The sequence below is a fragment of the Mytilus californianus genome, unplaced genomic scaffold (assembly GCF_021869535.1).
Source record: "Mytilus californianus isolate M0D057914Y unplaced genomic scaffold, xbMytCali1.0.p SCAF_1, whole genome shotgun sequence".
NCBI lineage: Eukaryota > Metazoa > Mollusca > Bivalvia > Mytilida > Mytilidae > Mytilus > Mytilus californianus.
The window spans coordinates 55,320,451-55,346,386 of record NW_026262581.1 but is presented as its reverse complement, the minus strand read 5'-3'; the positions used below and the strand labels follow the sequence as shown (position 1 = coordinate 55,346,386).

Sequence of the window (25,936 nt, the reverse complement as noted above, 5' to 3'; positions counted from 1 at the left end):
TCACTAGGATTACCAAACATTTGGTCTTTTTGTCTCGCCTTGACGGAGTCAAAAAGCTAGACTTGGGTATGCTGTTTCCAGCGGCGGCAGCAACAATGTATTAGTTTGTGATTAGGTCTAGTTCATGGTTAACCATTAGTGGTAGGTCAATGATATTTGGTATGCAGATATATTAGCATTGGCACATCTCATTACCGTGGAGATTATTTGGCCCCGTCCCCTCAGTCAAGGTCTATTCACTATGAAACTTTGCTTAGTTTACATGTATTAGTTTGTGATTAGGTCAGTTTATGGGGAACCGCTAGTGGTAGATCAATGATATTTGGGATGCAGTTGTATTAGCATTGGCACATCTCATTACCATGGAGATTATTTGGCCCCACCCCTTCAGTCATGGTCTATTGACTTTGAAACTTTCCTTAGTTTACAGGTATTAGTTTGTGATTAGGTCAGTTTATGGGGAACCTCTAGTGGTAGGTCAGTGATATTTGGTATGCAGTTGTATAAGCATTGGCATATCTCATTTCCATGGAGATTATTTGGCCCCACCCCCTCAATCATGGTCTATTGACTTTGAAACTTTTGCTTAGTTTTCATATATTAGTTTGTGATTAGGTCAGTTTAAGGGGAACTGATAGTGGTAGGTCAATGATATTAGGTATGCAGTTGTATAAGCATTAGCACATCTCATTTCCATGGAGAATATTTGGTCCTTACCCTCAGTCATGGTCTATTGATTTTGAAACTTTTGCTTAGTTTACATGTATTAGTTTGTGATTAGGTCAGTTTAAGATGAACCACTAATGTTAAGTCAATGATATTCGGTATGCAAATGTATTGGCATTTGCAAGTTTCCTTTCCATGGAGATTATATAACCCCACCCCCTAATTATAGTTCATTGACTTTGAAACTTTTACATAGTTTACAAGTTTATGTTTGTGTTTAGGTTTGTTTAAAGGGAACAACTTATTAAAAGTCAATGGTATTTGGTTTGCACTTGTATTAGCATTGGCACATCTCATTTCCATGGAGATTGTTTAGCCCTGTACCTTCAGTCATGGTTCATTGACTTTGAATATTTGCATAATTGCATAACTTAACATGTTAAAGTATTGCTATTTTAATTTCAATATTTGCATTATCAAAATAACAAATAGGCGAGACATATCTCTGTGTTAACAGTTTATTTATTGTACCATGTCTTCATTTTCGTCCTCGTTCTGAACATACAAGAAATATTTGCCACTGGGTGTTAAACAAGCAGCACATAATATTTTGTCCCTCTTTTTCCTGCCTTTTACATAGTTTTTATATCACTGCTTTGTCTAGCGAGACTTATGGGTAATTTACCAAGCAGTAACAATGACGTGAGCCATAACTGTGTGCACGGTCAACAAAAAGACAATTTTTCAGAAATCAGTTTGGCATCTGGACTTGACAATTTCAAAATCCCAATGTTCATGATTAGGTCTATTTCTTGGTAACTATGCATCATAGGCCAACAATTTATATTTGGGAGTCTTTTTGTCTAAATATGTCTTATGACGTTGCCTTCAATTTTACCCCCAGTGGTTTAAAATCAAGTCGGTGTATCGTGTTCCAACAATATTTGGAAGGAGTTTGTCTGTTTGAATTGGTACATGTCTGCACCTCATTTCCATGCTGAACATGTCAAGATAAGTAAGATTCTCTATTAACAAATAATAACATGTTGACAGTATTTGGTTGTAACGATCGAGTTTTGAAGTATGCAAAATGGCCTTGTCCCTCTCTTCATACTCTTTACTTGTTGGGTTGATTTATCTGAAAATTATATGACAGTTAACAGTATTTTCGTGATTAGACATTAAAAGTGAATTTGCATCTTATTTTTATTTGAACTTGACGTCGATGCCAAAGCCCTTCGGCCTTGAAAATGATTCTAATATTGCAGCATTTCAGTATTTTAACTTTCCTCCACTATCGTCTATAGTTACATATTACATGTACGCAAGTCTAATTCTGGTTAACCTTATTGTTTTACCTTCTTACGGTCTGTTCTTGAAATATCATGAAATGACATACTAGTATGTTGTTTTGCTCTGCTGGCAACTGTTCTTGTGTAGATTTATAAAACATCGCTTATTTATCGTGTACGGTAGCAATTGAAACCACTAAAATACTACCATATATTGTTTGAAAAGTTTTGATTAATAACACCACTTTTGCAAAACATATTTTTGTATATTTTAGTAGAAGACCATTTGATATTCTGGGGATGGGGAGACTTTTCACTTTCATCTGTTGGTATGCATGCTTATTTTTTCCAAGGCAATGCCGCGCAAAAAAAATATTTTAATTTTGTTCACAATAGTTTCTTGCATTTTGTGTTGCAGAATATTCATTTTCAACCAAACAAACAAAACAACCTTAACATGATATATATCTTATGTTACGTCAACAAATTGTTGCAATATTCAATTCAATTTCAAATTGTTTGTAGATTTAAAAGAGTCCAAGGACAATCGATTTTTCGCTTTTTGACCCACTAACGATCTTGCTGTATTTTGTAATTTAATAGGGTTGTAAAAGCGTTGATCGTGTGGTATGAAAAATGTGCTTCGGTCAATGTTTGTACACTGCAATAAAATTACAGTCAGAAAGAAGCATTCAATTCTTAAATATTACCATAAAATCTGAGTGCAGAAAATAATTTACTATATTTGTTTGCAATGGGTATCATTTTTCCACGATACGGGTTATACCCCCTAGATTTGAGATTATAATTTGTTAAAGGCTTTGATCAATTTATGGCAATTATAATTATCCCCGTTGAACTGAAAGCATTTTGGAAATGAAACTAATACATCTTTGAAATCTTAGAATACTCATAAGTACTACAAACAGTATGCTTTGAATTTTATACTGTCAACAGAATATCAACATCAAGAAAATGATAATAATTAACAATGACGGCCTCTATTACCTACCTTTTGTATTTATTGTTATTTTGTTCTTAGTGTGAACATGCGTGAAATATTTGCCACTGAATGTTAAGCAACCATCAATCAATCAATGCACTCTGATAACTTTGAAAGTTGGATTTAGCTGGGAATAATACCCTTCAAAGTACGTTAAAGGTCAATGTTCATATTAACTTACTACTTTCTTGAAACGATTGTCTTATTAGAACAAGTGGTGATTGACTGTCATACCCTGACTTGGTACAGAATAGTGGCTGGTCTAACATTTGTTTATAATGAAGAAGGTGTAAACTAACCAAGCTCTGTTCTTTGCCTGTTAATAAATTACATCAAATTTTGGAGGAATGCACCCCACAATTCCATATTGCAGTCCTAAGTATGAAATCGTCCAAATTATAATTGCATATTGTTATTCTAAATTGTTTCCCAAAATTGATCGCCCTGAAGATCACAAAAAACATTTTATTAAAATTAAATATGTCAATAAAGGTTTTGATTTTGTAAATATTGGCAGTATTTTTAATGATTATTCTGTTAAAGAAGAAATTCCTGGCTATTTTGATAATACTGAACTCCCTCTTATTTGTTATGTTTACAAAAAATCTACCCGGAAATATGTGTTTAACTACAGCGAAGTGTGTAAAGATGTTAATATCAGTGACAATACACCTACCTCATGGAATTGCCCAGTTCCCATGTTATAACAGGAGACCTTAACATCGTTCGTGACCGAGAGATGAAATCATTCCTCAGTAAAGGACCTAAATATCGTCCCCCGTCAATTATTAATTGGAATGAGTGTCGTAACATCATTCACGACTCACTCCGTACTTACTGCTCTAAATGGATAAAACGAGAAAAAGCTGACAAGAAATCATTACTGATTCTTTTTTTAATTCGGTAATGAACAGAGCCCAATTTCCCGTATCAAACATAAGCTAAAAGAACTCGCCAAGGAATATATTTTTGTCACGGCTGATAAGGCTGCTAACAATATCATTATTGTTTGACGTAAATTTTACATTGATGTTCTACAAAAGGAAGTCACGAATTCACCAACATTCCAACTGACTCCATTTTCGGAAAATGACATCTGTATCAAACATAAACTTTTAGCTACCTCTTTACAAGCAGAACCAAATACAATGAAAGTTCCAACTATGTACTGGCTTCCGAAGCTGCACAAAACTCCTTACAAAGATAGATTTATTTCGTCTTCAAGCCGTTGTTCCACTACTAAACTATCTATTCTACTTACTAGTACACTTGGTACAATCAAAAACCTGGTAATAAATTATTCAAATAAGGCCTTTGAAAATAGTGGAATTAATTACTTTTGGAGTGTCAAAAATTCGTTGGAAGTACTTGATAAATTGCATGCTTATATTGGTGATTTCGAATCTGTTCAAAGTTTTGATTTGTCTACCCTATATACCACGTTGCCTCATAATCTTATTAAGAAAAAGTTCACACACCTGATGAAATGGTCATTCAAAAAGTCGGAATGCGAATATATATGTTCAAACTCTTTTAGGTCATTTTTTAGTAACAACAAATGTTCAATGTCAATTGGACCTGCTTTGATACTGCAACTGTCCTTGAATTTTTACTAGATAACATTTTTGTTCGCTATGGAGATTCCGTATATCGTCAGGTTATCGGAATTCCCATTGGGACTAGCTGTGCACCACTTATTGCGGATCTGTTTCTGTATTGTTATGAGTTACAATTTATGACTAAACTCAGCAAAGACCCATCGAAACAACATCTGATTCAAAAATTTAATAACACTTTTAGATAGTTAGATGATATATTGGCTCTCAATAATGACGACTTCAGTATGTACACTAGAGATTTATATCCTGCCGAACTAACTTTAAATAAAGCTAATACTAACAATGAACACTGCCCTTTCCTTTTAACGGGAAGCTTAATACCAAAATTTATGATAAAAGAGATGATTTTTCATTTCCTATTGTTAATTATCCATTTTTAGATGGTGACGTTCCCTTGTCGCCATCTTATGGTGTTTATATATCTCAACTTGTTCGATTCGCTCGAGTATGCAACAACGTACTTGATTTCAACGAAAGAAATCTCTGTATTACTGAAAAATTATTACACCAGGGTTTTCGATATCACAAACTGGTCAAAACATTTACTAAATTTTATCATCGGTACAAGGACATCATTCGTAAATATAAATCAACATGCAGCTAGACATCTTATACGTTTATGTATTTCACACCCAATATTTTATGGTAATATTCTTTACAAAGCACAAAAATGTCGGCATTCACCTCAAAAGCTAACCAAACCTTTAAACAGACTTATTCGGAAAGGATATAGTTACGTACGATACTGTTATCGAGTCATTAAGGATTGCATATTTTGGTATTAATATTGATTTCTTTTAAACTGAGTTTTACTGTGCGTATTGCTATGTGTTTCTTTATTCTACATTGGCTAGAGGTATAGGGGGAGGGTTGAGATCTCACAAAACATGTTTAACCCCGCCGCATTTTTGCGCCTGTCCCAAGTCAGGAGCCTCTGGCTTTTGTTAGTCTTGTATGTTTTTAAATTTTAGTTCATTTATATGTTTTGGAGTTTAGGGTGACGTCCATTTTCACTGAACTAGTACACAATTTTATTTAGGGGCCAGCTGAGGACCACCTCCGGATGCGGGATTTTCTCGCTGCGTTGAAGACCCATTGGTGGCCTTCGGCTGTTGTGTGCTCTTTGGTGGGTTGTTGTCTCTTTGACATATTTCCCATTTCCATTCTCAATTTTATAATTTCTACAGCGACAATAGCGGAAGAAGATTACTGAATATGAAAAAAATATATATTTAATATCTCAGGTTTATATTTACAGACACATTTTTGTTCCAATATAAAAAAATTAAAATAAGTCATTAAAATCAAATTATATTGTTCAAAATCAAACTTACAAGCAGACCAACTTTGGTTGAGTTCAAATCTAGAAAAAGGTTTTAAACATTATTAATCAATAAAAATGTATCTTCATGCTTGACCATCATTCATTCCGTTGGTTGATATAGCCGAGCGTTTGATTTTGTCTGGTTTTATGGACTCACGTTCCCATTTTTGAATTTACCTCGAAGTTCTGTATTATTATTAATACTTTTTACCATCAAACTGACTGAAAATTAACGTTTTATATCAATTAATGACACAGGTTTCGCTATTTTATTTTATTTGAGTTAGACTTACTATTAGCACAATTTTACCTTTTAGTTGAATAAAGATACTTGCTGGCGACTTCTGATAAAATATTCTTTTCTGGAAATATGATAGACCAGTTTACCGGAAATAGTTGAAAACCAAAATATTACGCATGACGTCACGTACCAGACGCCATTGTCAATATGCAACTTAGACGAAGGGCAATATAATTTTGATAATTACGGGAATTAAAGGGAAAACCAATAAATAGTGAAATAAAATTTAGTTACACAGATATATATTGCACTGAACAATGACTATTTTACCGAAGAAAAAGCCAAATAAAGATAAAAATGAAACGGAAACTACTGACCATTCATCACTGGGTCATTCACATACAACCAGCGAAAACCGACACGAAAAACCAAGTCGGGGCAGAAATTCGCCAACAAGATGGTTGCCGTCCACTTCACGGGACGAACTTCTACCTGGGCAAGATCCAGGCGGATCTTACGAAGGGTTTGATGCTTCAAACAGCAATAAGAGGCGTCACAGGTCATCGCCCCATAGAAGTGTAAGAAAACACAGACTACATAATCACCAAAGATCAACACCACATGCAGCTTCATCCTCTTCACAGGCAAATGAGTATGAAGAAACAATTACTGGACATAATAGTGATGATGAATATGTACCACCAAAGTGTCCAGATAATATAGAAGAGGTGTGCAAGTTTTTAATATTGTAAAAATTGATGTGTCTGTTGTCATAACAGAAACTTGACCAATCAATCTTCTTACAGTGAACTTTTGGGGAAGATGGCACTATATTGCTATTTTGTTACTTTCCCTTATTATTATGATAGCACTATACTTCGTCCAATTCTAGAAATGATAATGTAACCTTGTCATGCTTTTGACGAGTTTTGTCCACTAGTTTATCATGAACATGGTGATTGTTATGATATTGCACCTTAGTCCAATTTCTTTATAATAAATGGGTAAATCTGGTTGACCCTAAGACTTATTGGTAAATGATGTATTTGAACAAAAAAATTTTAATGTGATTATAAAATGTGAGCAATGTGACATATAGGAGATTCCAATTTCAATTTCATAAATTAAATGTCCAAGTTGACCTAGGGTCATTTGGGAGAGGGGAAACACATCATACATGTAGGACATTGTGAAGTATAGATATATGTTTTGTGACATCAAATTTTTCTGGGAAAAAGTAACAATCATGACAATCATGACAATTGGAAGATCATGTATTGGAAGTAAAAATTAAAGGAAAATGTAGAAATTTGAAAGTCGTCTCTTACTGGTAATGGAGCAGCCCAGGTGTGAATCACTTCTGGCAAACTTAGTACAGAACATTGTACTATAATCTCAGTGTTCTCCCCACAAACTTCATAAAGCATCCTGATAAACGGGGAATTTTAAAATACCATCTTATTTCTAGAAATTATAGCATCACATCCATAACACAATCTATAACATAATAATCTCAGATAGCATTAGTATTTACATTCAAGCAATATAGCATCACATTACCATGATGGTAAAAGGCCATTGGGAGAACGGTGAATCTTTTTATGTTGGAAATTTCAGGAAAGGATCAAGACATCAAAATTTGAGAACTTGGTCATATTTTGTGTAAATCATAATGCAATGCTTCAATTGACTTTGTTCTATCCCTTTTTGAACCTGTTAATTAATTATGAAATTTGTTTCTTTTGTTGATGCAAACAAGTTACAATCGTAATGCATATTGTGTTTAAATTTTTTTTTTATTGCATACCTTTCAGTTTTCTCATTGAAAAAAAATCAAAGCTCAGGATGTCTCAGACAAACCAAATTGACCCGTAATTACAATTTTTTTAACCTAAGATTAAAATTGACAAGCTATTAGAATTAAAAAGGCTTAATTAATCCAGGAAGCAGCTCATTGATATGGAATTACGGAGAATGTATTACATTAATGATCCAAGATTTACATGTTGTGGAACTTCAAATAACTGTGGTTAAAAATTCTAAATTACTAGATAATCATTAAACTGTAATTTTATTATATTTTACATAACAATTTTATATAATTTAGCTTGAAAGTTGGTTTGAAACTTCATTAAAAGAACAGAAAGGATTTGTTATAAAGAAGATGGGAGAAGATGGAGCATGTTTATTCAGGGCAGTTGGTTAGTAACATTTTGTAACAGAATTTGTTTACAATTTCAAAGAATAGGAAACAACTAGGGAGGGTTTAATACCCAAAATTTGCCCTAGCTGCCAAATCTGAAAGTAGTGGCCCACAAATTCAAGATCAGTTAACCCAAAAAAAAAATGTCAGTGACCATGGCTGCTGACCAATGCACAAATAACTGCATGTCAACTGATTGTTTACATATATAATTTTAAAACTTGTAGACTGGATCATGAAATCTTGAAGATGACACATGTACCATAAATGTTATAAAAATAACTTTAAAATCATAATTATTATTCATTTCTCTGTTCAAATTTCAAATTCACGCTGTAAATGGTTCACAACCATACCAGTAATAAATCTATTATCTGTTTTTATGAGATATTTTCACTGTTTGAATTGAATAGTTTTACAATTATCACATTTTGACTATGCTTGCAATTGCTACAGCATTTGTTAAGTACTATAATAAACTCTACTAACATGTCTAATAATTCACTATTTTGTTAAAGCTGACCAGATTTATGGTGACCAAGAAATGCATGGAGCTGTCAGAAAAAATTGTGTTGATTATATGGTAAGTAAATATTTTTTGGTTAATTGTGTCACTGAGTTTCTGTCTCATTGATATATGTCATGTTTTACCTTTCATTCAAACTAATTTTGATAATTCTAGAGTTAAAACTGAAAGTGCCATACAATTGATAAAAAATCTAAAGATGACCTAAATCTTTTGTGAAGTTTTAAATTGAATATTATATGGATGCTCAAACAGTATTATATAGTTGTTTGAATTGTCATATAATTGTTTGTTTGTGTTGAGGGTTTTAATACAAAAAATAATGGCAGGTTGGACTGCAAAGGAAAAGGTATGATAAGGCCACTTTTTTAGCCTCTTGAATTTAAAACCATAAAAGGTGTATGCATTATAAATATTTTTAAACATTCAAATTCATGGGTTAGTTATTAATTAATTGAAATACATTTAGCTAAATCCAGTAACTTTAGATAAGATTTTCTACACAAAAGATTCCAAGTCTTTTTGAAGGTTCCTGATTAATGTTATGTATACTGAACTAGGGGAAAAGGTGTCTTTTGTGATCCCTACAAATGTGTATAACATTTTTATTACAGGCAAAGAATGCTGATTATTTTTCACACTATGTCACAGAGGACTTTACAACATATCTAAATCGTAAAAGACTTGATAATTGTCATGGGAATCATGTAGAAATGCAAGCAATATGTGAATTATTCAATAGATCTATTGAAGTTTATCAATATAGTCTAGGTTTGTACTGTAATTATATATTAAATAGTCCTTTTTCCAATTACCGGCATCGTTTCCAATTTTAAAATATTTTGCAAAAGCAAGGAAATTGTTTTTCCTACCTATGAATTGTTTCTGTTTGAAATTTTTTTTAAATTTTGGAACAAATTTGGTAATTGGAAAGGTGCTATTAAAGAGAGTCAGTAGACTTCCAACAAAGTTAACTCTTTGCACAGTGCTAATTTTCAATATCCTGTTTTTAACAATATTGCTTAGACGATATGATAGGCTTACTATTAGATTGTGTTAAACACTAAAATTTGACAACAAAAAGGTAGCAATAAATTATTTTCAAAATAAGCTGCAATTGAATTATTTTGTCTGCTGGAATGAAATGGAAGGCAAATATTTTCCTTTTTTTGCACAGTTATTGCCTTCATTTGAATTGCAAGTAGAATTTGTTAGACGTCACCGAATACTAGTTGACTTGCCTGCAAAATATAGGAGTCATTCGATGTCATTTAGATGGAAATTTGTATACACTTCCATAAAAATAAACAATACACCAACAATAAAAACCAGGACACTATGCAGAGGTATATGAATAATTTTTAAAATGTCAAGCACACTGTATAAAGTAAAGAAACAAACAGTTAAAAGCAGAAATGACTCAATTTGCAAGAAATGAACCAAGACCGATATACAATATATAATATGAAGAAACAAACCAATCATAACAGGTTTTTTTTAATTTTTATTTATGTATTTGGTTTGTCCATAATAAAAAGAGTTTTATAATATCCAATGAAGTCAAATATTGAAATCAAGGATTCTCAGCTGTAAAAACAAATCTCAAAGTTATATTTTAATAAATTGACTAAAAGCTTTTCTTTATTTTTCCTTCTGTATTTGTTCAATTTTCTATTACAGAACCAATAAATACATTCAGCTGTTCCTACAAAACAGATAATGAACCGATTAGAATAAGTTATCATCAGAATACACACTATAACTCAATAACGGATCCATATAAAGCTACCATTGGTGTTGGTCTTGGTCTACCAGGATTTCAACCAGGGGTATGTATAAATAGTAAGGATATAAACATTGTATGATGAAAAAGATGGATATGTTTTATAATATTGGTTATTAAATTTGGATGGGTAGAAGTAAGCTACATGTACCTTGTGAAATTGAAAGTTTAAAAAAATCATATAGTTATAGGACTTTAACATTCAGATTTTGAGGCAATTTTGCTCATGTCCATACTAACTAGAGTATGCTGGTATCAAATTACTTCAAACTTTATGTTGTAATGATTTGTAAAAAAGTAAGCTCCCTTTTGAACATATTTAGATTTGTCATTCCATTTTTATGACTTTATTTGTCAATTTGTCAGACATCAGACAATTTTTCACATAGTCATACACATAGTTTGAGTATGCTTAAATCATTTACTTCAAACTTTAAACTGTTGAATGGATTGGTGAAAGTATTCACCTTTTCTTTTCAGAAAATTTTTGGATAGCAGGACTGTTGTGGCGTAGGGGGCATTAAGTTTTACCCTTGTCAGTCTGTACGTCTGTCCTTCTGTACGTACGTACGTCCCAAAGTTGGTTTCCGTTCTCTAATTTTAATTTGCATCAACCAAATGTTATGAAACTTGTTCACAAACCTTATTACCACAAAACACAGATCAAGTTTGAATTTTGGTGGTGTGACTGGTGTCGCATTAACTGTCGAGTTATGCCCTTTTACAAATGGAAAAATTGCTGACTTTTTGTTTCTGTTCTCAAACATATGTTTGCCTCAACCAAATGTTATGAAACTTATACACAATACTTATTACCACAAAACTCAAATCAAACACAAACACAAAGGGTAGTGTCACTTTTATCGTTCTTCCGTTATGTCCCTTTATAACTTTATATGATATGCAAGCGAGAGCATCAAATGTGTCCCATGGACACATTCCCCATTTATTTATTTTTTTTTAATTCTCATGCTTTTTACAATGTTTCATTTTATTCAAATTTGATATATATACAGCGGTCATATCTTTTGCTGTTGGCGCAGCTGTTTATTATACTAGCTCAACTAGTTAAGCAAACATTTGCTGATAACAGTCAAATTTATTTTAAATATTATAATTTCATCTTGTCTTAATTTCTGTTCACAGTTAGCTGAGAAAAATCTTATGGGTGATGCTGTACAACAGTCTGAAAACACTCATATAGAAAAGGTATGGTCTTCATATAGGTTACATTGTATGTACTGTATAAGATAACTTCTGTTTTAATAAAAAAACAGTCAATAAATATGAATTGATGGCGATGTTGGAGTAACAGTGAGTACTTTCAGTATTTTCAAATAGCACCATGGGAATTGAAAAAAACATTATTTCCCTAAAACTACAGCACCACATTTATAAAAAATCAGATAGCACAATGGTAAGTCAAAAATTCCTGTGTAATTTGTAAGGTTTGACTATTTTCTGTTATGTACTATCAGCTGTGTACATTGGTTTGTTAGTTTGTTAGTCGATATGTGTTGTTAGTAGAGTTACTGAGGGAAAAAAGAGAAAGGACAAAGTATTACATACAGACTTGTGACAAATCTTTGTTTATATGTTTTGATGATGCTTATGTTTTATGTTCTTTGAATGATAGCCAGACAGCAGTTTCAGATTTGTCTTTTAACAATGGCTGCTCTTTACACACAGTGTGACAGTGCAAATAGTAATACAAAATGTATGTGTATAAAAGGTTGATATATTTTTTTAATATTTTCAGTGTATGTTAGAAGATAAACTGAAAGAAACAGACTGGGAAGTTACCCAAGAAACCATAGAAGAACAGGTGGCAAGAGAGTCTTATCTCCAGTGGTTGATGGACAATCAAAATAGGGCAAAATCTCATACTTCTGTAAGAAACTGGCAAAAAATGACATTTAAATAAAACAATAGGTGTTACCTTATTGTTTGGGTAAATGTTATTTCTATTGCATTGTTTAATTTTCATTTGAAAAGATATTGCTATTCAATTGAACAAATTATAAAAGATTTTGAAATTGACCCTGTAGGTTCCATAAAAAATTTCTTGGAGATATCATCTACTTTGAAACTGTGTGAATTAGATACTTCTACATGTATATCACAATGCAGTTAAAACATTCTGTTGATCTGTACATTTATTTCCCAAAATAATGGACAAAAATCTATAAGGTGTATAGACTTGATTGATATTGACACAGACAAATCTGTGGCAAATATTTATATGTAACACACGTGTATGAACTTATATTTCTATCACATATAGAGTACATCTTAAGAAAATTTTGAAAATGTGTTTTATTGTATTTTAGACAAGATCAGCAAGTGCTACATGTACCAGTTGTTTACCAAGTGCTACCTGTAGTTCATCCTGTGATTTAATGTACAGTGATAAACCTAGCTCTTCTGAAGGGAGGATGGGAAGATCTCCTCGTAACCGTAGTAACCCTAATTCACAACAAAACAGCCCACAACAGGTTGATATTCCTGAACATCATTCTCCAAAACTTAGCGAACAAGGACGAACAGGTAAGTTTAATTGCAAATGGGTCCCTTATAAAACTTGTTTCTAGAAGTAATTTGCATGCTACAGTTATAATCATGTTAAATTTGATAGAGTCTCCCATAAATAGAACCAAAACAAATCAGTGGGTATTGAAGTTGTTATGCTTTCTCTGTGTAAAACAGCAGGGAATCAATTTCCGGTGAAAGCAAAGTTTTAAGTCTAATAATCTACCATTTTGATACTCAGCTGTCTCACACATAGAACTTATATTTTAAACAAGTCATAATCAAAAGGTAATAATGTACACAATTTCTATAATTTATAACTTTGTTGTTTCAAGGTTCACCAAAAGCACATCCTGAAGTAGAAGCTATGGAAGCCACAGTTTCTATACCCCAGGGAGCTGTTGGTGGTGTTTTTAGCTTTGATGAAACCAGTTCTTTGATGAATCACCAGTCTTCACTGCTGAGTGGTTAGTATAGACATTGCTATAAGTGCTAATATCTTTTCCCTGTTTAGTTCAAGTATATATATAACTGTTATGGCACTTTCTTGATTGGATATAGGTTTTTAACAATTTTGATTTCTTTTACTGTATATTTTCGGAATAACTCGGTGGGAGTCAGCAGAAAAAAATATTTTACCAGAATCACAATTAATGTCAAGAAAAATTTTCTACAAATCTCCAAGTTGGTATAGCATTCCAGAGCTTGTTTCCTACAAGAATTTTTTTGATAGAGGGTTGCTGCTCACAAGGTATCTTCTAAATTAAGGGTTCTAAATGATTAAGTTGACTATTGTATTTTAAAATGCCATCTGTTCTTTTGGGTTGGAGGTGACAGTGGAGGGTTGATTGCTTTAAAAAATAACAGTCAAACCTGGATAATATAAAGGTCTCCCTTTGGACCAGATAAAACTGAACTTTTACCAGGTTTGACCTTTGAATTGATGTTTAAAATGCAACAGTATTTCTATAGTGGGACATGAAGAGGGTGACCTGACAAGGCAGGTTTTCATTGAATAGAGGTGACCTTTATAGCAGGTTTGACTGTAGTTGATTCCCACTGGATATTTATATACTTTTACCTAGTCAGGAATCTAATTAAAGGTTATTATTCATTTTGAAATTAGGTGTTGATGGCTGATAAGTGTCTGTTGAATTCATTAACAACTTTTGTAATGATCATTGATGAGATACCTGAGAAGGTACAAATATGATAAATAGCTGGTGGGGTTCACCTAGTGTCATAAGCAATCAGCCTTTCTTTGTTACCTCCAGCAATAAAAGACCAAACTGCACTTTAAATTAAGAGTCAACTTAATCATTTAAGGTCCCCTCATTTTAGAAGCTTCTTTGAATGTTAATTTTTTGTTAGATTGCTTTCTTATTCATGTTTCTCCAACTGGTTTCTTATTCATGTTTCTCCAACTGGTTTCTTATTTATGTTTCTCCATCTGCTTTCTTATTCATGTTTCTCCAACTGCTTTCTTATTCATGTTTCTCCAACTGTGCTTTCTTATTCATGTTTCTCTTACTGCTTTCTTATACATGTCAATCCAACTACTCTCTTATTCAGGTTTCTTCAACATTATTTCTTTCAGAACAAGTATAATTTTAACATCTAGAAACATGTGAAATTAAAAGAGAGGTTTTCATAACCGACAACAAACTAAGTCAGTGTCGCCATGGTAAACACAACATATATTCATTCAATGATTGACAATAGCCAGAATCTTACTGTACATTTTTGTATTTTAATGAAAAAAATAAATATTTTTCAGGATATCAAGACTGGGATGAAGATGACATCCTTGCACAAGTTCTTGCGCAGTCCCAACAAGAATATTTAGACAGCTTGAGGAAAAACTCTGATTTGTCTCCCTTTAACAGCTAACATGTAGTTTTCAATAGATTTTTTTAATTTTCAAATTTTTGCACTTCTCTAAACAGCAGAATTATTAAATAAATTCTCAGTTATTTCTCACTACAGAAATATATTGGTCAAAACCTATTGTTGACATATTCCTGTTGAAATGTTTCAGGGTGCGTAAATTTTAGAATTGTTTTGATTATGAAGTCTTATGTTTTATTTAGATGTTTTTGAAAGAAAAAGAGAATTTTTTGTATGAAGTGCAAAGTTATTTGTATCAAAAATGCCAGGAGCAGATTTACAAACCTTTTTAACAGTCATTTTATATTTGTTATGACCAGTTTTACTGCCCTTTCTGTTTTGCACAGTCCCGATATTTTTACATTATTTCATTGTGCTTATTACAAATGTACACTTAGAATTATAGCTATACATAATTATATAATGGTATAAAGAAACAAATTTGTACAATAATTTATTTTCAATGTTAGTTTCATCATGTTGCACATCCTTTAAATAAATATATTTATATATATTGAAAAATATTGAATTGTATTTATTTTATTAGACAGAAATTAGATAGGAACACCTCTAGTGAGGAATGTGAGAGGAGCCAAAACAACTATTGGTTTCTCAGATTTTTTTCTTGTCAAATATGTTTTATTTTCAAACATGTTCTATATGAACAAATAAATAAGCTTGTTTCATCACTTTTGTACTTAAAGATATTCACTGGTCTAGTGAAAAAAATCTTAAATTCAAATTTTGCAACCTCAAATTTTTGTATTTGACACATTTAAAAAAGTCCTTTCCTCTATCTTTTTTTTTGTAATTGAACATTGAACAAAATCAGAGAGAGAAAAAAAATGACCAGAATAATTCAAAATCGTAAGTCTATCGGGAAGAGGCCAGGAAAATTGGACCTTGTTTATAAAAAAAAATGTCCCATTGAAGGATACAAGTACAATGGTTCCTAACATAAAACTAAGAACAAAAAAAGTAAAAAAAGCTATTTTCCAAGAGGACTAAGACAACATATTAATCAGAGCATATAGTAATATGATTGATTTTTATATAAGGATACCATTTTGAATTTTTCATGTTGTTTTTAAAACTATAACTTGCCTTATGAATTTTTGTAGTACAATATATTAAGAGATTTGTTTATATTGTGATAATTAGAGAAACAAGTCTAGTGCTGATGACTGTTTTTTTTTCTTTTGCATTTATCTTTGTTTTTTTTTTCTTTTATTCCAAGACCATTTGACAGGCATAGCTTCTTATATCATCCTTTAAATTACTTTGATTACATTTCAAATTGAATATTTACAACTCATGAAAAATCTGTTGACATATGTTATTGGTACTTTCAGCAACAGTAAAGATTAATTTTCAAATTTCCATAACCCTTTTATAATTATGCAAATTACCCTTGAAACCGATAAAGTCCTAAAGAAGATATCATGACTGTATAGGCTTATTTTTCTATATAGATTGCTCTATTGTCTCAAAGATTATACAAAGATTTTTATAACTTAGGTCAAACAGAAATGAATCTCGATAAAATTCTACCATAGACATCATCATCCATATTTTGAATACATCCACTCCTTCTGAATTGTTTGTTTAGACACATTTTCAGTTGCTTTCTTTAATAAAATTTGTAATGAAATGATTGCACTTCATTTCTTGAATAAAATGAAGAAAGAAAAAGAGGAAACATGATAAATTTTATTAAAATTCTAAATTCTCATCCTATTATTATCCCCAAAATTTTAATTTGGCAGGTATTTAGTTTTTTTGATGATCTATTTTAAATGTAGAATTGATTTATATAAAAGTATTTTTAATGGGAGGAAAATGGGTTTGTTAAGGATTGAAAATCAAAGAATATTATTATTCTGGCCTATTAATATTTATTTGACGGCTTACCCTTTTATTTTCTTCATCAGATGAACAATATTTTGAATACATACCCAGGGATGTCAGTTCAACAAGTAACTCCGTGTTATGGCATTTTTTCAATCTTATTAAGTGGTCTTGGATATATAAATCTGTGATTATTAGTTCAGTGCTATGATTCCTAATTTGTTAATTATAATTATTTATCATGTATTTCATACTTGGTCTAATAGATACCAATATCTATGTTTTTTTTACATTGGTGGTAAAGTATTAAAAGGCTCTACCCTATAAATTGTTATATTATGTAATATTTTAGACAGTATAAACGGAATGAAAATGGAGGGAGTATGATAGTTTTAATAATTCATTTCAGGCTTTGTGTTCATTTCTTATTTAGTGTAACATTTTGTGTAGTGTGAATATGCAAATAGGATTTAACAAAAAGGAAAATCAAGTGTTCTGTCTACAACAATATCTATTTGTATTGTTGCTCATTTTCAGTTTAGGGTTGTTCCGTAATTGAATGTGTGGGGAGGTCAGGACATTTTAATTAAAGATTAGATGGGTTGTTGTATTTTTCTTGGACAATAGCTTAAAGAATCATATAGAATTACATGTAGAAAAAAAATATATTGTATGTGGATGGAATTATAAAAAATTGCTTCCCAATCCTCTCCCCTCCTACAGCAACAAACACATCAAAATCTGGAACAGCTCTTAGATAGGTATAGTTATCGAACTAAAATGTTCTTTTCTAAGATTTATGACAATAATGAGTAAAAAATTAATAGTCTTTCACTATTCAATGTGTAAATATTACATTTCACAATAATATTCACATGCCCATTGCTTAATTTTCAATTGTATATTGTGTCATTATAATATAAGAGTATGTATGGCTATTTTTTTCTTGAAATAATTAATGAATTATATAATATAATTATGTGGGTCTTCACTATAGATATCCCATAATAGATGTTTTATTTCTAAAAAAAAACTTTTTCCCCAAAAAAAAGTTGTATGTGGTAAATTTTACTAAAAATTCATTTAACTTTTTTAAATATTTGATTATTTACATATATTTACAAGTAAAACCATATTGGTGTTAACCTATTATTTTATCAAGAAATAATGTCTTGTGTTGAAACCAAAATTGTTCATGTGGAACTCAGGTAACCTTAAGGCAAAGTCACCAGTATCAAGTATCTGAACTGAGCAATATTGAATTACTTATCAAATCTTTAAATATGATTACATAAAATTCAGAAATGTTTGCTATTGGAAAATAGTGCAAAAAATAAGAACTCACATTTTAAATTTCTACAACATTATTTGTATGAAGCATTTCCTGGACTTAAAAAGAAAGAATTTTATTCAACACTGGGAAAAATAAAACCGCACTAAAACTCCTAAACTTACAATACTGGTATATGAAAATAATTGAAACAGATTTTATCATTTGCAAGGATATTGGGTGAAAACAAACATGGTTTTGGTTGTAAAAAATATATATAAAGGGGGATGTATTTACAAAGGAATTAAACATAAATATTGATAAAAACTTACCACTTTAAAACTGTATCTTGTTTTGTTTTCTTTAGAAAATGTCTTGATTTAATATACTGTTTCAAGTGTAATAGATGCAGCTATCAACAGATAATTCATTACTGAATAATTTTATGATAAATAAAAAGGACACAACAAGTCGAAAAGTTTCACCAGGTCAAATGTTATTATAAGTGTTCTGTAAATTTCTTGACAAATTAAAATAAAGTCATAGCAAGAATTGATTAAAAAAATTTATAGGGTCGGATATATAATTTTATCCACTGATCCAGCATCCAATTTTTTGGGTAATTTTTCTAATTTTAGAGGGAAAAATTTTGAGATTTTGATCATCCATCTTCAGTGCAGTGTTGGTAAGCAATAAAAAATTGAGTTTGGAAGGTACTTGTTTTATAACACAAAGAATTATATACATTTGTTTATTTTTTTATATAGTTAAAACAAAATTAGATATTCAATAAGTAAGAATTTACAAATATGTTTTATTTTGGATATGTGTTTTGTTGACAGAAACTAAAGATCTGTTACAGATTAAAAGAGTATGATTTTGTTGCATGTACATCTGAAAATAATAGTTGTACACATGGATCATGAATTAAAATGATTCTCAAAAGGAACTTGTCTGTGTATTAATTGCCTTATCCCATAAAGAAAATATGTTGATATGCCCTTATTTAATGCAAGAAGAAGACATAGTTACTGTAAATTCAGAAATTAGTGCCAGGTTTTTATTACAGTCATCGGACTTGACTGTGTAGTTTCAAACAAAATCTCTGGTTAGCTTGCTTGCTAGAGGAACCATGAAGTCATTATTAGGTAAGGTATACTACCCTTCTTTGAGAGTAGACTAGTCCGACAGATAACCAATCTATCTGTCTGTAGGACTAGACCTCTTTGACAGGAGGGTAGTATACCTAACCTAATAATAACTTTTGGCTGTAATGCAAATAATACAACTGAGTAAGTATAGCAGTAATGAGAACTCATATTCTGATATCTGATACATTAATCTGATGAAGATTTTCTGAATTTCGCTATAATTATTCTCGCATTTTTGTCCATTCTTGAAGAATTGCAATAACAAATGTACACAATAATTTCTGAATTTACAGTAAACACTGTATGCAATATTTTAACAAGGGTTTTTTTCACAGTTTAAAAAAGTAGTATTTTATGGGTGATTCATTGTAAAATATATACACCACCTGACATATATGAATGTATTCCTGTTAGACGACCAATATTTAGTGACCAGCTTTTCTCATCACTTGGCGTTTGTCGTCGTCCGTTGTTAACTTTTACAAAAATCTTCTATGACACTAAAGGATCAACTTAACCAAACTTGGCCACAATCATCATTAGGGTATGAAGCCTAAAAATGTGTCCGTTGACCCCGCCTGCCAACCAACATGGGCGACATGGCTAAATATAGAACATAGGGGTAAAATGCAAGTTTTGTCTATTATCTGGAAAACAGCTATGAATAGAGAAAATCTGACAGTGCAGAAATGATCAGAATGATGAGATCTACACATTGTCTACATGCTTCAAAACTGTCAGATGACTTCTTACAGGAGTTATTGCCCTTAAATGACAAATTTTAGCAATTTTTTCATGTTTGCCTAATATCTGAAAAAATATAAAGATGGGAGAAACTTTATATTCAAAGAATGATCAACAAGACAAGATGTACAAACGAGTCCACATGGTCGAAATCATCAGATGACTCCTTATTGCCATTTAACGACGATTTTTATCAATTTTTGGCGTTTTTGTCTAATATCTGAAAAACTATTATAGATAGATAGAAACTTAAATAAGCAAAAGTGATCAGGAAGACAAGATCTACAAATGAGTTTACTGTCTTGAAATCGTCTGACGACCCCTTTTTGGAGTTATTGCCCTTTGATAATGATTTTTACCATTTTTTGTGTTTTTTGCCTAATATCTGAAAAAACTATAATAGATAGATAGAAACATATTTAAGCAAAAATGATCAGCAAGACTCTGATCTACAAATAAGTCAAATAGGGGAAATCATCAGTCGACTCCTTGTAGGAGTACTTGCTTTTTAATGATGATCTTTTACCAATATTTTACGTTTTTGCCTACTATCTTGTAAACTATGAAAGAGAGATAGACACTTTAAATAGCAAAAATTATCAGCCAGACCAGATCTACAAATAAATAAAATTTTGCTGAAATTGTTGGTTTACTCTTTATAGGAGTGATTGCCTTAATTGATATTTTTTTACCGTTATTTGTGTTTTGGGCAAAAACTAAAGAAAATAAAAACGGTAAACAGAAAGAATAGTTGTCAGTATTTTACCTAATCATTCTATCCATCCTCAAACTTTCAGTTCTTTAACTTAATTTATTATCTTTATAGCTGATACAAGCGACAATGGATAATGCCCTGATAAAATTCCATATTTCATATGGATGTATAATATTTGGATAATGTTCCCAAAAAAAATCAAGATTTTATTTTGCCCAAAGGAAAAACATGGCTACTATTCATCACCATCGTCGTCGTCGTGTTGGGCCAACCAAAGTGATTAATACTTTAAAAGCCATATTAAAAGAGGTATAAAAGAATGGCCAAACAAACCCTGAAGGAGTTACAACTTGTGCCTTTTCATGCTACCTTAAAAAAATTTGGGAGCATATAGTCACCACCTGTCTTTCTTTCGTTCTTGGTTTCTAGATTATAACTTCAGTATTCTTTGCTTGATTGGAATACAACTAGAGGGGAGAAATAGGGAAGGGGAAGAAGTCCGTTTATATTGATATTTTATATGTCAAAGGTCAAGGTCACTCATTAAAAAGATTAAGGAAAGGAAAAGAATACTATTGATGTAAGGGGTCAATAGGTGAAAGGTCCCTTACTAATATGGCAACTCGAGTTTCCCTAGTCCAAGTAATTATGACGTTTTGTACGGCTTTTTTGATATTTTTTGTTAAACACGTAGGAATCGTAACAGCAAAGAATAAGAAATAGTGTTTCTAGATGTCATATTTATTTGGACTACAGTTTCCCTTATTTGATTGGAATGAAACTTATAAAGATAGACTATATAAGAAATGGGAATGATGGGGTCAGTAGCTCCAAGGTCACTGTTACCTAAATAAAAGAGAAAACATTAGTTAAAAACATTTCGTATGGTAACTTGAGTTTCCCATGTAATGTTTATACATATGAAAGATATTGGGAAGAAAAATAAGCCTATTGATTTGGGGTCAAAGTGCAAGATCACTGCTACCTAAAATAAGGTTTCGTGATTATATCCCACTACAAAAATTGCCAATATTAAGGCAGCAGTCCTTTTGCGCCAATTATTGTGCTTCAGGGGTATCATTTGCGCCAATTTTTTTTTCAAATGTATCAATTACGCCAATATTCGGAACTCATTTGCGCCAATTTACCTGAACACATATTGATCGTACATATTAAAGATTAATATATATTTATTCTTATTTTTGTCTTATAAATTTGTATTCGTGAAATAATTGTTATTCTTGTTGGTGAAAGGTGAGTAAAAATAATAGGATTAACATTATACTAAAGGTATGTATATAAACCAACAGGTGAACACTAATTATAAAAAGTGTTCAGTGACGAATATAAAAAAAAATCAGTTGAAAGTCTTTGCTTGGAAAATATGGATATTACTATAAAGAAAATCAGTGTCGATTAATTGTTTTCAAATAGTTGTGCCCCTTGGAACGATTAATTATATGGAAAATTGCATTGTTAGCGGTCTCATGTGTACAATTCTTGCAAGAATTTTCGAAAATTTAAATCATAGGTTTATATCAGCAATGTCTTTGACGAGTTCGAAAATCAGTGCTGATCAAAAATTTTTGAAAAGAGTTATATGAGTCTTATGTAGACGAAACGCGCGTCTGGCGTATCAAATTATAAGCCTGGTAACTTTGATAACTATTTACACCACTTGGTCGATGCCACTGCTGGTGGACGTTTCGTCTCCGAGGGTATCACCAGCCCAGTAGTCAGCACTTCGGTGTTGACATGAATATCAATTTTATGGTCATTTTTATAAATTGACTGTTTGCAAACGTATGAATTATTCGACATATCAAGGATTTTCTTATTACAGGCATAGATTACCTTAGCCGTATTTGGCACAACTTTTTGGAATTTTGGGTCCTCAATGCTCTTCAACTTTATACTTGTTTGGCTTTCTAAATATTTTGAACTGAGCGTCACTGATGAGTCTTATGTAGACGAAACGCGCGTCTGGTGTATCAAATTATAAGCCTGGTACCTTTGATAACTATTTACACCACTGGGTCGATGCCACTGCAGGTGGACGTTTCGTCCACGAGGGTATCACCAGCCCAGTAATCAGCACTTCGGTGTTGACATGAATATCAATTTTATGGTCATTTTATAAATTAACTGTTTGCAAAAGTATGAATTATTAGAAATACCAAGTATTTTCTTATTACAGGCATAGATTACCGTAGCCGTATTTGGCACAACTTTTTGGAATTTTGGGTCTTCAACTTATTTCATAGGTTTATATCAGCAATGTCTTTGACACTTTCGAAAATAAGTTCTGAACAAATATTTTTAACGAGTTATGCCCCTTGGAAATATTAATTATAATAGAATTCACATTGCATTTGCTCTGAAGCCTTCATTTCTCTAAGGTATTAATAAAAAAAAAAAGTCTTATAGGACAAAAAAAAAAGTTATTTATTTAGTTATTTCCCTTGTACCTTGGGTAGATAAAATGTGTGCGACGCGGGGGACATTGGAACTCTGTTCTTTTATTTAATTTGTTTTTGCCAAAAGAGGAGGGACGTCAAAAACATATTGTCTCCCGGTCGAAGTGAACTAATGATCAACTATATATCTCATCAGTGTCGTGGTGTCGATCAAGTGGTATCATAAATCTACATAACACGAATAGATTATTATGTTGCGTTCAGTACTTATTTTTAGAGATATCCTAAATACTAAAAAGAACCCCTAAAACGTTGTCCTCAAATGGTAAAAAAAAATGTCGCATTTATTATATACTGATTTCAAAGTACTTTTTCGTAGATTTTGATTTCAGTCAATAGAAAATATGCATTTCTTATGGTATTATTATGTGTGGTTTAAACCATGAACTCAACATATGCATACCAGTTTTGATAACTGAATAAATGCAAGGTAAGGTAAACACAGACATGGACTCGTTTTCTGATAGCCATGTCATTGTTACATTTATCAATGACCCATGGGTCAATTCTAAGTTTTATAAAGATCTTGTCCCCGAAGTTACGCAATAAATGATCGATTCGGAAAAAACAACCATCGTTAATGTAAAAACTTTCAATCTAGTATCAGTATATGGAACCGTTTTGATCCAGTTGGATTCGCAACATGAAGTAGTTCAATATAATTTGAAATACAACTTTTTCACGTGTGAACATGAACAGTTTTCCACTTGTTTTAGTCCCTAAAAAATAGTTAAATTTGTTTGCGATGACGTTTAATGTAAGTAGGTTGACTTTTTTATCTACTTAAATCATGTGACATCGTGAACCGATTAACACATTGATAAAGCTTATGCGTTGTTTTTTGTAATCACCATGACACAATTTGCTAATGTAGAAAAACAACTGAATAACTAGTATCTCAATTGTTTGAAAAACAATTGAAAGGTCTTTCCTGCAAAAGTGATGTTTTTGTAATGTACTCTTTAAGACCTTTCATTTGATATACGACAAGCATACCTTCTAAAAATTTTCACTTTTACACTTAATGACCCCATCCGCCTACATTTTTGATATCGGAAGTATGATATATGTAATGTAGACTTGATTATCTTTCATTTGATATGCAACAACGCCATGTTCTAGAAAGTTTGATTTCTGCACTTAATAACCCCATCCAACTTATTTTTTGAGGACAGGAATCTGATATTTGAAATGTACACGTTACGACCTTTCATTTGAAATACAACAACCTTACCTTAAAAGAAAATTATATTTTTTGCACTCAATGACCCCAACCAACCCATTTTTTGGGGACGTCAATTTGATATTTGAAATGTACGCTTTATGGACTTTCATTTGATATGCGACAACCTAACCATCTGAGAAGTTTTAATTTTTTGCACTAAATGACCCCACCCTTCCCCCTGGGATGAAAAGGGGGTTTTACATTTTCATTTTTGAGTAGAGCTCGTTAAGACCTTCAATTTGATATATCAAATGACCCCATTTGGCAAAGTGCCAAAAATGATGCAATATCAATTATATGAATAGAACTTATGAAACTTACAAAGTCAATGCAAAACATGAAAATTTCAAATTGATTTTTTGGTTTTTTTTTTCATTGAATGTTTTTGGTATTTGGTCAAACATATAACCATGTTAAACTCTTCAATTTCTTATAATTTCAGGTGGTTACCTGTTGTTGATTCAGAAATACATGCCTCCGCTCGCAAAATTTTAAAGTGCATTATCTCTTAAACAACAACAGGTATCTCAAATTTGTTAAAAGAAAAATGATCTACTGTAAAAGGACAACATTTTAGAAAAAAAATTGGACAATTCCAAAGTTCATCAAGGTCACAATGAATTATCAAATATATGATGCAATATCAAACTTGAGAACCGGAAGTCGTAGAGACATGGGACTACCACCATTCAACTCAAGACCACTTGACCTTTCAAATGTCACAAGGTCAAGGTCATAGTACACTCTGAAGGTCAAGGTTAAATTTCATCATGACCTGACATTGACCTCAAATTGAAGGCCTTGAATTACTGATCATCTTTGCAGTTTATAGTAGGTTGATATCTGTTACCTTTTAAAAGATATACATATGTTACTATAGTTTTAAGAATTATGTTAATGTAACTTTTGAACAGACGGTCGGACATTTTTGAGCTTAATGTATAAAATGTAGAGCTCGTCGAGAGGAACATTTTATACACAGTATGTATGCAGCAAACTCTTATCGTTTTCTTAATATGCAAGCTTGAAATTGCAGCGTAAATTTTTTTTGCACTCTGTGACCTTTGACCTTGGGTGCAAATTGAAGGTCACATGAACTTAAGATTATTGGTGTAGGTCCCAAGTCTCTACGACTTACGGTTCTCGAAATACAATTTTTCAAAAATTGTGTATATTTTTTTAAGAGAAATAACTCCTTATAAGGGTCAATAACAAAATTATTTTATATGTTCATTAACATTGCCATCAGTTCCTGTATATGTTGCCGTTTTCAAATCGATTCTATCTCTAATACTTTTTGAGAAAAATGCAAAGGAAAGAAATCGCTTCAAGGGGATATAACTCGCATAGGGGATGATGAAATCCTATGCAGCCTCATATGGTAGTACATCATGATGATATCAACCTATTGTCAAAATAAGGTCATGATATCT

The 25,936-nt window shown here is 31.6% G+C and overlaps 1 protein-coding gene across 1 annotated transcript; it reads left to right on the top strand.

Annotated features, from left to right (window-relative positions):
- The first annotated feature begins 6,323 nt into the window (after positions 1–6,323).
- Positions 6,324–17,570, top strand: LOC127721773 (OTU domain-containing protein 5-B-like). The gene is made up of 10 exons (XM_052228568.1): positions 6,324–6,873; positions 8,253–8,346; positions 8,867–8,931; positions 9,489–9,645; positions 10,555–10,703; positions 11,804–11,866; positions 12,417–12,548; positions 12,988–13,204; positions 13,522–13,653; positions 14,964–17,570. Exons 1-10 carry the CDS (start codon positions 6,463–6,465, stop codon positions 15,074–15,076), a joined length of 1,533 nt encoding a protein of 510 aa, XP_052084528.1. The 5' UTR covers positions 6,324–6,462; the 3' UTR covers positions 15,077–17,570.
- Positions 17,571–25,936: the final 8,366 nt, after the last annotated feature.

What these genes read in the sequence shown, in the direction of transcription:
- LOC127721773 (XM_052228568.1), top strand. Translation starts at nt 6,463, where the DNA reads ATGACTATTTTACCGAAGAAAAAGCCAAATAAAGATAAAAATGAAACG. An exon ending in AAAATTGTGTTGATTATATG is followed by an intron (nt 8,932 to 9,488) that starts GTAAGTAAATAT and finishes TTTTTATTACAG; the next exon opens with GCAAAGAATGCTGATTATTT. An exon ending in CCAGTCTTCACTGCTGAGTG is followed by an intron (nt 13,654 to 14,963) that starts GTTAGTATAGAC and finishes AATATTTTTCAG; the next exon opens with GATATCAAGACTGGGATGAA.